The following is a 14311-nucleotide window of genomic DNA, read 5'->3' as shown; positions in this document are numbered from 1 at the left end:
CAAAATATTTACGTTCATGTTTCATCTCGGAAAAGACTGGCAACCTCCCGAGAGTATCCTTGTCCACAAAAACACCTCTCGAAAAATCTGCCATTCGGAACCGACATTAAAACTGTAAGTTCCATATGCTCGTGGCAGTTGAATAATCAACGTACGCACCTCAAGTATGTGAAAGAGGTGTAATACAGGCCAGAGACCTAAAGTAAAAAGAACAAGAAGAAGATTATAAAAAAAGAAAGAACGCTGCGTAAGCTGTAGAAAAAAGGACTATGTCCAGTTTGAGCCGGCTGAACAGCGTTGAGACTTAACTAGGATTGTAGAGCATGAAAAAAAGATCAAAAAGTTCCATATGCACGACTTTGTAAAATGAGTCCCTTGAGTGCTACAGCTGTTCATCACTATTATGACCATGTATTGTGTATCATGTAGAACTAATTTTATTCAATTTCTCGAATCATCTAGTATCTGAAATATGTCCAATCTTGACGAAGACAACTAAAAAACCTTTTTTGGACCTCAAATAAATAGTTATAAGTAATATATATTAATCGATGAAAAGGAGAGAGACATTCAAAGTATGAGACAAAAGGTTTTAACTGATTTGACAAAGGTTCAGTATTTTTAACTATAATATTTCCATCTCTCGTTTCAATACGTTTTTTTTTTATAATGACACCAACAGACATGATATATACATAAATGTGTTGAGTGGGGTTCTTGTGGAACTATTAGACTCTTGTTCTAAGAAATTTAGCACTCTCCCAGCTAACAAATGTTTACGCGACTGCTGGTTTTTTAAATATTTTCCACATTGCCCACAGAGCTCATCGCGACCAGTAGCTGCTTCGGGGTGACCCCGTAGCAATTGTTTATTCCAATTGGTACATTCGCTTGTCCATCTTCCCCCTCCAGAGCGAACTCTAAAGGCATTGCCGTCATTATAAGCAAATCTGAATTTCTGTGACATGACGGCAATGAATCGCTACCAAGGACTTAGCCGGACTAATGAACTGTACCAAATACATTTTAGATATTATTTCAATGTCTTTGGTACAATTCATTATCATATTATATTATATTATGATAATAATATTCGAAAAAGCTCGTGATCAAAACGAAGTGAGGCACTACAAACAATCGCAAAGATTGACGCCAATCATTGCGGGGAGGTACCTTGGACGCAGAAAAATTGGACTAGTGGTACGTGGTCATAATAGCGAACTTTAGATAATTCTAGCACTCAAGAAACCTCTCCTATAAAGCTTATGGAATTTTTTATTCTCTTTTGATATTAAAATTTTAGGCATGTCTCAAGTTGTTCATTCGGGCCAAATTCCCTTATAAAGCTGGGCATAGTCCTTTGTCGTGTTTATGGAGAGGATGCTCTAACTAGAACAAACAGCAGCGAATTGGTTTCGCTGATTTCGAGATGGAAATTTCGATGTCAAAGATGCACATCGTTCTGGTCGGTATATTGTGGAAAATTTCGATGAAATCTTCTAAAAAATTGAAGAAAATTGTCATGTGAGCAGCTATGACATAGCTAAGGAGCTAAATATTGATAATAAAACCGGATACTTTTTGGGACACTTGTGTAAGGCTGGATACATAAAGAAGCTCGATGTTTGAGTGCTACATAATTTAACAGTAAAAAATTTAATGAATCTAATTTCCATTTGTGAATTGCTGCTGAAACAAAACGGAATTGAGCCTTTTCTCTATAAAGAAATAAAAAGATTGATAACGGGCGATGAAAAGTAGATAATATATTTCGACCACGATCTTTTACGAACATTATTATTATATTATGATAATAATATTCGAAAAAGCTCGTGATCAAAACGAAGTGAGGCACTACAAACAATCGCAAAGATTGACGCCAAAGGTGATACTGTGTGTCTAGTGAAACTGGAAAGGAGTCGTGATTATGAACTGTTGTCGCCAGACAAAACGATTGATTCTGATCTATACTGTCAATAACTAAAGCGATTGGAGCAATCCATTCAGGAAAAGCAACCAGAATTGATCAATAGAAAAGTTCTTCCATCATGACAACGATAGTCCACAAGTCTTTGATGACTCGACAAAAATTAAGAGAGTTTGGCTGGGAAATATTGATGTATTCACCGTATAATCCTGACCTTTCACCGTCCGATTATCATTGGTTTCGGTCTTTGCAGAACTTCCTTAATAGAGTAAACTTCAAAAGAGAGCTGCGAAAATCATTTATCTTGGTTTTTTACCGAGAAAATTCACATAAATTCTACACCGACTAATAGCTCTAATCGAAAAATGGCAAAAGATCATCGATCAAAATGGCATATATTTAATTTAACATATGATTTGTAAACAATTTTTTAAAAAATGTTTCAATTATGCTCTAACTTGTAAAAAGACTTTTCCTAACAATATAAAAGTTTTATACTTCAAACATATAAAACAAGCTTTGTCCGGAGCATCAAATTTAGTATAATTGTATTAGATTGGGTACATTTTTAATTATAGTAGCATACTGATGTTAAATCTGGTCTGCAAATCATCCTGATTGCAAAAAAGACAGTAAATAAATAAAATAAACAAAAATTGTTGATAGCTTTTAACTCAATCTGATACATTTTTGCTACTTAATTGTGCAATTTATTTTTTAATTCCAACAACATTCGAATTAGTCCGGACTAGAGATTACATGAAAAAAACAATACTGTATTTTTATAAATAAGCTTAAAAGCTTCAGTATAGAAAAAAAGATTGCACAAAAATTATGTGTACGTGCGATATTGATATAATACCATGTTGTAATCTGTTGAGATTTTAAAATGAGAATCATAAATTGTATAAATCGGTAAATATCAGCTATTTTCTTGGAGTTCGACTGTCATGCCAGTATCCCTAGAGATCCTAAACTAAAGATCAAACTCCAACGGGATCATTATTTTACAGACTTACACACATTGGAGTAGCTCTCGCGGTGTCCATTTAACATTGCGAGAGCTACAAAGAATGTATAATACCAATAAGGCTAGTCCACTTAACGCTTTAAAATATTTCCAATAAATTTCCATTCTCATACAACATCAATGTTTTCGCTTCCCCTCCTTAGAAGATGGATTGGCTGAAGCGTTCACTCATTCGTTCATAGCATCCGGAACAGTAATGGACCAATCCAAGCGTAGCATTTGGAGCGTAACGTTCAGAGCATTTTGAAGTAAGTGGACCGCAGCCTAATATATCAATACTGCACGCATATATACGCATAAATTTTCTAGGACACCAACCTTCCATAGTATCTGAACAAGCTTTATATCGGCATATGTATAGTTACGCTAAAATTATGTGTTGATCTACGAATACGACTTACATTTCACGATTCAATTACGCCACCTTTGTGTTTAGGTCCTAATTCTAAGAACTCAATATTGTTCATGTAATCCGTAGTCCAAGCTATTCCCATTTTATATAAATACATTATAGAATGTTTGTATGAGTTAAATCGCAGCAAATGACATCTTTAAATGCTACGTTGGACTAAGAGCACGAAAAATAGATTTAAATTTTCCGCACCAATTGCAGTTGGTATAAAACGCTTGTGATTGCTTCGGCTCTTGTTCCGCGTTACGCTATTTCGCTGCATGGATAGACACCCATAATCGGTTCTTATTTTAAGACTGTCTTAAGTAATGTCTTAAGATACTAATACGGTCCTCTGATTGGCTTAAGACTGTAAGTGAGGCTAGAATAAATATTTTCTACTTTAATTTCATCAAAATCTGTGAGGAAAGTAGAATTCTTGAGTATTATCCTTACTTTTATATCTTACTTTTTTTTTCTTTCAGTAATATAAATGTCAAGTTGCGCGCGTAGAGAAGGATAAGTTGTCTCGATATTTTGCCTCTCGCACCGTTCAAACCTAGGTATATACAGTTAATGCTGGGTCTATCTTACATGTCTATGATCAATGCAATTGGTCCAATTCTTTTTGCATCTGAAATCTCAAGTTAATTTTTAAAAGCAGAGAGAAATCTGAAATTGAACACACATCTCCTGGCTTTGTTCGTGTACCAAACTTCGTAGAGTAATGTCCACATTTTTGTGGTTCTATTTCGTACCATTACGTGCGTTAGACAAAGACGAACGTAACGATCGTGGCGTACAACGTAACGCGGCTGTTTTCTATGTCGAAAAGTCAAGGTTCAAATACAGGGTGTCCATCATTCATCACCGGTCGATTTGAATTTCGCGCTATTTTTAAAACATCAAACCGATTAACCTCAAACTTCACATATGTCATCTAGACAGATGGGAAATTAATCATGGAAAAGTACACGGTGAAAGAACGCGTGCAAATTATTCAGGCGTATTACGAAAAATCACGATCTTTAGCGCTAACGATTCGCGAGCTTCATTATCATTTCCCTCGAAATCATGTGCCAGCAAAAAGCACTGTGCAAAGTTTGGTCGCTAGATTTGTTGAAACTGGTTCAGTTGGAGATCTGAAAAAGTTTCCGCGTCCCCGTACTGCTCGTTCAAGTGAAAATGTTGCTGCTGTTGCTGAAAGTGTAAGAGAAATCCCGGGCACATCAATTCGACATCGTTCTCAGGAACTGAACATTTCGAGGACCAGTTTGCAAAGAATTTTGAGGAAAGATCTTCATTTGCAAGCTTATAAGATTCAATTATGCCAAGAATTTCAACCATTGGACCATCTCCAACGTCGCACGTTTGTGAATTGGGCGCTGCAGAAGAAAACAGATGATGATGATTTCAATTGGTGATGTCAATTGGCCACCAAGATCATGCGATTTGACACCTTTGGACTTTTTTCTCTCGGGTCACGTCAAAGGGAAGGTTTATGCCGACAATCCACAGACAATTCCACAGCTGAAAGACAACATTGAACGTGTCATTGGTGAAATTGATCCGAGTTTGTGCGAAAACGTCATGAAACATTTTGGGAAAAGATTGGTGGTCTGTCAAAAAAGCCGAGGCGGCCATTTGGAAGATATCATATTCCATTATTAATTCCCAAGTTTGTACTTTTAAATAAAAAAAAAAATTATCAAGATTACTTCAACCGTTTGAGTTTTATTCAAAAAGTAGATCGACCGGTAATGAATGGGACACCTTGTACATCCAAAACACAAAAATTTGATTTGGTCGCCGCCTCTCGGAAGGCAATGGCAAACCAGTGAGGGTATATTTATCACCGTTAAAAACTATAGGTCCCACATATAAGTAGATATATGCATCGATTCCCCAGATTGGGGTTGGAAATTAAGCTAATAATATAATTTCAAAAAAATTATTGTTTCGAAACCTCATCTCCAGATGGAGAGGCCAAGGCTCGATTTAAACCCATTACGTCTAATAAACAGTCTATACGAAGTTAATCCCCCATTTTTAGAATTAACGTATTTTGAAAATTGTGCTGTATTGTGCAAAATATTATTATTGTAATGTAAAAAAAAATTAAATTAAAAAATAGAAAAGATTTTTTTGGTGCCCCATCTTTGCGTTTTTTCTAATCTTTTAAATTGTGCTAGGTTGTGCTAACATTGTGCTAAAGTATTACCTTTAAATAATGACAACACCAGGAATTACGATAAAAAGTAATTTTTGACATATCTGAATATATAACTAGCGTTTCCACTCGAACCAATCAAATAGCATAAAACTGCATATCTCAGTTGTGCTAATCTAACACAAGCCAGCACAACTTTCAGATTCCTCGGTACAACGACATTAAGGACACTCTTGCTTGCGGTCCTTCGCGCTCAGCTTTTTTGTTCATAAATCAGGTTTGTAATCCTTTCATGTTGATAATACTGAATATCTAGGTTGTGCTAGCACAATTCAAATATACAGTATTGTCAACAGTATTGTCGAAGCACCACAAATCCGATTTATTGACAATAAAAGACTCTTGTTCAGCTGCCCACCATGCCGAAATAAAAATACGCATAGTTCATTAGAAGCTATTTAAGATTTCAAATCCCGCAAAAAAAATTTTAAGCTTACCCTGGTTAGGATAAATCTTAATTTAAAGATGGGGAAGCTGAGTGAACGTCCATTCAGCTCTTTCACCTCTTAACAATAGGAAATCGCTCGTAAGTTCAGAATTAGAATCTCTTTACGAACTCTTAAATCAGTGTTCTTTTGATTTTTGAGCTCCATCCCTTATCACCAAAACAACTTCGAAACTAGTCTAAACTCAAAAGATAAATCATCGAAAATAGCTCTACATCTAAAATTTCATTAATGGGAATATGGTTCTGGCATGAATTTGATACAAAAATATATAATCCTTAATTTTTAAGTTGCATCCCCTAAGTAAGAAAACCATCCTCTGCCCTTTTCACGCAAGAAAGAGCTATATTACAGAATGGGAAAATAAATTATTTATGACAGAAAATTATGCGCTGATTTAGGAGCTTCGAAATACGTATAAACCAATTTTTTAGCTGCAACCACTTAGCGGAAAAACCTCTTCCTATTCTTTTCACGCTAAAAAGAACTATGTTATGAAATCAAAAAATAAGTCATTTTATGACTGGAAATTGTAAAAAGTTTTTCTTATTAAAAAGATACAGATGAATCGTAATACAATATGTAGAGTAGAATCGGATATTATAAGCACTGCAGGTAATATGAGCACTTTATATTTTTATAATGGTTGATACTAGTAGTGCCAACTATTGTAAAAATATGCATCTGTCTTCGCGACATTCCAATATGCTGCGAAATTGTTAAATTTATTTGTACTTCGGATATTTGTAATATTAAATAAGTAAGTAACGTTATTTTTTTATTTCTTACGATTTTCCTCTAACTTCATAAGGTCTCCAATTTACATTGAGATAAAATATTTTCTTGTATTATCTGCATGTTAATATTTGTAAATTAAATAACAACGGTGTAAAGACTCTTTATGTATAAACAAAATAAATGGCGAAAAAGAGTCGACGCATAATATATTTAATTAAAGATAATAGTCATAGATACATAAAATAAAAAGTAAAACGGCGTATATTAATATATAAAACAAACAAGTTTCGGCTGCTGGATTGAGCCCTCCTCAGATGTAAAAAGAATATAATCCGAAAAGACATAAAAGATTACAATAAAAAAAATAATAAATCGATAACATTCAGTGACGCAACATTTTTAACGCGCGGAAATCAGCAATTGTGATGGATCTCGACGTAGCCTAATATTGTATATGCGATGGGGCAATCAAACCGATGTTAAGAAACATAGTCAAGTGCTAACTGAAAAACGGGAAAGGAAGGGAACTCATAAGAAACAAGTAAACTAAACAACTTAAAAACTTAAAAATTTGGACATTCTATTCTATTATAGATACGTTGACGACATATGCACTGCGTTGCCCCCCTCTCAGATCGACGTGTTATTAGAGCGATTTAATGCATTCCATCCGCGCGTACAGTTTACCGTAGAGAGAGGCGGAAAAACGATCAATTTCTTGGACGTCACTGTGTCTGTCAACAATAATCGGTTTAATTTCGATTGGTACCGTAAGCCAACGTTTTCAGGTAGATTTTTAAACTTCCACTCTAATCATCCATTGACGCAGAAAAAAAGCACCATCTTTTCATTAGTCGACAGAGCCTTTTTATTATCTGACGTTAGGTTTCACACAAAAAATTTGACCTCCATCATTGACATTTTACTTCTGAATGACTATCCACTAGACTTTATTTTTGACTCCATCAATCATAGGATAAAAAATTTGATTAGAAATAGACACAGATTATACGATACCGCGACTGACAATGACTTAACTAATAAGTCTACCTCTTGGCTTACGGTGCCTTTCATTCCGCTTCATACGGAGAAACTTAGAACTTTGAATAAAAGCAAAAGTGATATCAGGGTGGCCTTCCGCAGCCCTAACAAAATGGGCAAATACATAAGAGTCCAGAAGGATTCTTGTCCCAGCACATCGAAAAGCAACGTTGTTTATAAAATTTTGTGTAATGATTGTGACGCTTCTTACGTTGGACAGACGGGCAGGCAATTAAAAACCAGGATTGCCGAACATCGTAATCATATTAGACATAAAGCTTCTGCCCGCTCTGTCATCACCGATCATAGGTTGAGTTACAATCACGATTTTCAATGGGACAATGTTCTGATATTAGACGAGGAGCCTTCGTATAGAAAGCGTTTGATTTCGGAGATGCTACATATTAAAAAACAGAGGAACAGTCTTAATTTACAGACTGACACCGAGGGTCTTAATAAGGCATATCTGCCGATTATAAACAAAGTCTGACTTTCGATCCTGTCGACCCGTCTCCTCTCTCAGTGCGTCGCGTTCCGTTTTAGCGAGCGGTCGGTGTCACGTGCGATGTTGACATGTCTGACTTCGACGATTACATCCCTATCATAGCCATGGGTTTTCACACCTGTCATGCATTGCGGCGGTTCTCATTTCCTGATCGGATGCGTTGGTGAGTGAGCACTTTGCTTCTTATCTGCGGCGTGTTTAGTTTTTAAGTTTTTAAGTTGTTTAGTTTACTTGTTTCTTATGAGTTCCCTTCCTTTCCCGTTTTTCAGTTAGCACTTGACTATGTTTCTTAACATCGGTTTGATTGCCCCATTTTATATGCCCCATCGCATATACAATATTAGGCTACGTCGAGATCCATCACAATTGCTGATTTTCGCGCGTTAAAAATGTTGCGTCACTGAATGTTATCGATTTATTATTTTTTTTATTGTAATCTTTTATGTCTTTTCGGATTATATTCTTTTTACATCTGAGGAGGGCTCAATCCAGCAGCCGAAACTTGTTTGTTTTATATATTAATATACGCCGTTTTACTTTTTATTTTATGTATCTATGACTATTATCTTTAATCGAATATTTGTAAAGTAAAAATATTTGTAAATTTGAAAAGTATTGAGCCATTCTAACTTCATAAAGTTCTGAGATTATTATTGATTTATTAGATACGAGTTTTCGGATAGATATATATGGTCGTGTATTATGAACATCTTCATTATTCATTATTGTACAAAAAAAGTCTGGTGAGGGATCAACCACTATGGCAATCAATGTACATTTCTTTAGAAATATATTGCGACAGTACAGTAATAAAACAGGTAATGCTAGCAATAGTACTAGCAATATGCTAGCAATACGTAATAGTACATAGCAATACATTAACCATATTTGGCAATATTGCGTGCAATAGGTGGCAGTACATAAGATAACAATATTAACGATATAATAGCAATGCTAGCCATAAAGTGTATTGTATTGTTGTAATTAGCAATCGCTGTACATTTTTTTAGTGGTTGACCTCGTTAAAGTTTGGTAATAGCTATTAAATGTATGGTAAAATAATGCCAATTAAATATTTGGCTAATATAATCCTACAATAATATTACATTTACAAATATTTAGTAAATATTACCAAATATAATACTTATTAAATATTTGTAAAAGCAACATTATTTTTGGTTATCATCTGATTGGCATTTGTTCTAATAAAATGTTTCATATATATTGTATTTCGATCTTTCATTTCTACATTATTTCTTATAAAAAATTTCCTATGCTCATATCACCCCGAAGGATGCTTATTAACCTACCTACCCAAAGGATATGCGCACTGGGCGGGTAATAAGAGCACTCGCCACCATTTCAACATTTGCATTAAAATAATCTAATTTCAATACTGAGATACATAAAACTATCAAATGTATGCATAAGATTTTTTTATTCTTCAATCTGCTAGATATATCAAAATCTTTCCTTAAGATACTCATAATATCCAATCCTATCCTAACGTATATCCTATAAAGATTCGCTTGAATCTTTTTGTTTTAATAAAAGTAAAACTTTAATTTTTCCGTCTTAAAAATGACTTATTTTACAATCTTGTAACATAGTTCTCTGTAGTAGGAAAAGGGCAGGGGGTAGTTTTCCTGTTAAAGGGTTGCAGCTCAAAAATTGGTTTATGCGTATTTCGCGAGCTCCTAAATCGGCAGATAAATTCCCGTCATAAAATGATTTATTTTTCCATTCTGTAATATAGTTCTCTCTTGCGTAAAAAGGGTAGGGAATGATTTTCTTGCTAAGGGTTGCAACTTAAAAATTAAGGATTACATATTTTTGTATCAGATTTATAACAGAATCATATTCATTAATAAAATTTTAGACGTAGTATTATTTTCAGTGACTTACTTCTTGAGTTTAGATTAGTTTAGTCTTACGGGTGTTTTGGGAATAAGAGATGGAGCTCAAAACTGAAAAGAATACTCATTTAAGAGCTCACAAATACCTTCTAATTCTGAGCCTATGAGCGATTTTCTATCGTTAATTTTAAGAGGTGGGAGGCAGAATGACCGTCCACTCAGCTTCCCACCTTTAAATAAAGATTCTTACTAACCGGACGAGCTTAAAATTTTTTTACAGGGTTCAAAAGTTCATAAATAGGTTCTAATTCTGAGTCATGCGTTTTTTATTTTGGTGGACAAAAAATCCAAGTGCGAAGAGCCACAAGCAAGAGTAAAGTGGCCTTAACATCGTTGTGCTGACTTGTGTTAAGTGAGATATGCAGTTTTATGCCATTTGAATAACGGATTTGAATGTAAACGTTAGTTATGTTCAGATATGTCAAAAATTATTTTTTGTCTTAGCTTCTGTTGTCATTATTTGAAAATAATACTTTAGAACAATGTTAGTATAGCTTAAACACAATCTAGCACAACTTATCATAATTAAAAAAAAAAATAGAAAAAATGTCAAGTGGAGAGCAGACGAAAAATTTTTTTTATTTTTTAACGTATGTTTTATATTACGATATTCAAGGACACCAGCACAAATCAAGCCCAATTCAACACAATTATCAAAATACATTAATTCTAAAAGTGAGGGACTAACTTCGTATAGGTTAATGAACCTGTGAACGATATAATCCCGTAAATACTAATAGAGTAAGCCTTAACTTTAAGAAACTGATCACAGTTGAATGTGAGAATAATTGACTATGATTGGTCAATCCCTTAAATCTTAAGACTTATTACTTTATTGTATTTGCAGGGTAAGGGCACTTCTTCGTCTTCTTCTAAAATCTCATCGACTCGAGCACCAATCATACAGCCAGTATAAAATGTAGCACTGATGAATATTGGATAGAGATAGGGGGCACTACTGTGACTCTGTGAGCGCATGCTTCGCTCCGCGCACTATTTCCAAGTAAAGGCTGCAACAGACCTTTGCATAACACTGCATAACGTATAAAACATAGGCATAAGAGAATTGACCAATCAAAAATCTTCATTTTATATTGATTGATTGATTCTCTTACGGTTCCTGCATACAGAACGCGGCAACGTGCGGTGGAAGGTGGTGGATTGGTAATCACCAATCAAAAATCATTCTTTCGCTTTTATAAAAAAAAGTAATAATTGACTATTGCGTGAACTTTCATCGCGCGGCAAGTATTTCCGCGTTCTATGTGCAAGTAGTCCAGAAGCCATTAATGTCTTATGCATTATGCAAAAATCTGTGGTGTGGTTTTAAATTGGAAGAGCCGCCACTGGTATAGTAATCGAATTAAATCAGATTTGATTGACTAAAGAAAAGCAACAGTAAAAGATTTGTTCATATTCTTAAACATACTGCTACTCCAATGAGTGTGTTGGTAAGGGCCATCACACACAAAATTACATAAGTTGCATAACCACAGAATAAGGCCACTGAACCAATAAGTATTCGACATTAAAACGCCATGTTGATTTACATAAGATGCTCATTGGTCTAGGGGTCTTATGCTATAGTCTTAAGAGCTATAGTACGAGCATATTAAAAAGACAGAATGACACAACAGTGTTAGTAGCATGCTCCTCGAATGCTAAGATAGTCTTAAACATTGATAAGATACTATTAAAGACCATTAATCCTAGACAGACTTTTGTTCTTATAAAAAGGGCTCTGAGGGCCTGAAGATAATTGATATAAATTTGTGATTATTAACATAAGTATTTCGATAATATCATTAAATTCATGATTTTTTTATTATACAGATGCTCCATAAATAAGTATGCATATTTGTAATGTTATAATATTTTATCTATTGCCGCAAAATTACAATTTTTTTCTGTTCAGTTTTCATCTTTATTGATAATCAACTCCGACGATAACATTAAAATCACAGAATAAAAATCGAGTATTATGAAGTTTGAAATAAATGTATATGCTACGAAACTAATAAATCATCAAATTAGTATTGTATTATTAGTTATTTGCTTTTAATCACTTAAATTTCAACACAAAACTCGTATAAGAATATCAGTCTTTAATAGTATAGTCTCAGTGTCTTGAAATAAGAACGGACTGTAAATATGGGTTATTCAAGATACACAATTGCACGATGCAATGGTACAATAGAAATCTACGTGTAACATTATCGTATGTTTCCTACTATACCGACTATTAAATCTTATTGTAGGTAAATGCCAATAATGAGATAATAGTCATCAAATAATTAAATAGTAAAACAAATTTGATCAATAGATCTATAATATATATTAATTACACAGATAATTATTATGTAATGTATTTAATACATTGTATTTTCTGAGTGCACCATTACATATATCAGATCAGGTTGTTTACACAAAATTGATTAAAAATGACTTTGTAATCTAAAGTCTAGTTAACATTTCAAAAATTATCAATTATGTTACTTGGCACATTGATTATCAATATTACTTTGATAAAATAAGATTATAACATATATAAGTCAATGTAAATTCTCAACCATACATATCTATATAAATTTTCTCTCTCTCTCTCTCTCTCTCTCTCTCTCTCTCTCTCTCTCTCTGTGTGTGTGTGTGTGTGTGTGTGTGTGGGTGTGTGTGTGTGTGTGTACATACATACACACACACACATATATATATATATACACAGTATATAATATTGTATGTGTGTATGTACAGAATGAAGAGATTTCTTTCTACAAAATATAGAAAAAGAAAAATAGTTCAAGATGTGATGTCCAAAGGATATGAAAAAAACAGCAAAGGAAGAAATTATATGATTGAAAAATACCAAATGTGTCATATGTATCAAAACCAAGTACTTACTGTTGGATTTGTATGTATAATTACAGCGTCCACAACTCTTTCATATGGTTGAACTCGAGCCATATCAAAATGCTGCCAATACTTATTTCTTCTGTAACACACGTAAATTATATGTTAAAATCTACCAAATAAATGCAATATTTATGGAAAAATATAATTTTAAAACAGAAAATTCAATATAAGATAATTAATAGGTAGCTATATGTAAACGTTACATGCTAGCATTATACAAAATACAAGACACATTTTTTTCATATAAAAATAAATATAATCAATTTAAATAAATAATACCAGGGCGCATTGATAATCCGAAATTTAGTAATCTACAATATAAATAGAATGCAATAGAAGTATATACATCAATGCATTAAATTCAATATAATTTTTAAAATCTCTCTTGTGATTGAAAAACAGTTTCCAATTACGAAATACATATAAATATTTTACATAATGTATCACAAACACACACACATACATTTATATTTAAAATAAAATAATAAAAATTGATCTCATAATAGCAATACATACATACTGTACCTGAATGTAAATGTATTGAACCTTTGTCAGGAAGGAAATCAACAACTATAATTCATATTTGAAATCACTAATTGCACGTGCTTGCGATTGTATGTGCTCACAAGAACACAATATTTCGTTTCACATAAAACGCAGTTTAATCACTGAACTATTCGTGAGTCATTCACGTCTGCAACACTAACTGCGATCACCAAGCTAGAACTGTTACAACAAAATGGCGGCGATATTGACGCATGTGATATATACGTAGCATACATGGTTGACTCAGTCGGTCATATCGGATGGGCGATATATCGAGAACTATCGAGGGCTGACGGTGGCGGCAGTGGTGCCAGATTCTGGCTTGCGCTACCACTTGGCAACGATAGTGAAGGAAAGGTGGGGTAATTGTCGTGGGGTATTAGCTATAGCTTCAAACTAGCAACTACTACGGTAAGTACTCCGGCAACTACCTCCACCCTTCCCCTACGACGCTTTACCAAGTGGAAGTCAGAACCTGGCACCACTAGGTGGCAGTCGAGCCATCGTCGGTCGCCAAAGAGTGACCCGCGATCGCGTACGGATATGAGCTAATGCTTTTGTGTGTCATGACGGTGATTCGACCGCCGGACGCCGGACGCCGCTTGCCGCTTGCCGCTTGCCGCTTGCCGCC

General features: G+C 34.2%; 1 protein-coding gene across 1 annotated transcript in view; it reads right to left on the bottom strand.

Annotated features, from left to right (window-relative positions):
- Positions 1-13876, bottom strand: part of LOC108750256 — a 27495-nt gene extending 13619 nt beyond the window's left edge. The window contains exons 1-2 of the mRNA XM_018489605.1: positions 13660-13876; positions 13123-13213 (exon numbers count right to left, since the gene is read on the bottom strand). Coding sequence (XP_018345107.1) covers positions 13123-13185 — 63 coding nt within the window. The 5' untranslated portion in view covers positions 13186-13213; positions 13660-13876. The remainder of the gene's footprint in view (positions 1-13122; positions 13214-13659) is intronic.
- Between the last annotated feature and the right edge of the window lie 435 nt (positions 13877-14311).

The sequence above is a fragment of the Trachymyrmex septentrionalis genome, unplaced genomic scaffold (genome assembly GCF_001594115.1).
Source record: "Trachymyrmex septentrionalis isolate Tsep2-gDNA-1 unplaced genomic scaffold, Tsep1.0 scaffold344, whole genome shotgun sequence".
Taxonomy (NCBI): domain Eukaryota; kingdom Metazoa; phylum Arthropoda; class Insecta; order Hymenoptera; family Formicidae; genus Trachymyrmex; species Trachymyrmex septentrionalis.
Note: the sequence above shows the minus strand (reverse complement) of the source record. Positions and strands in the feature narration are given on the sequence as shown.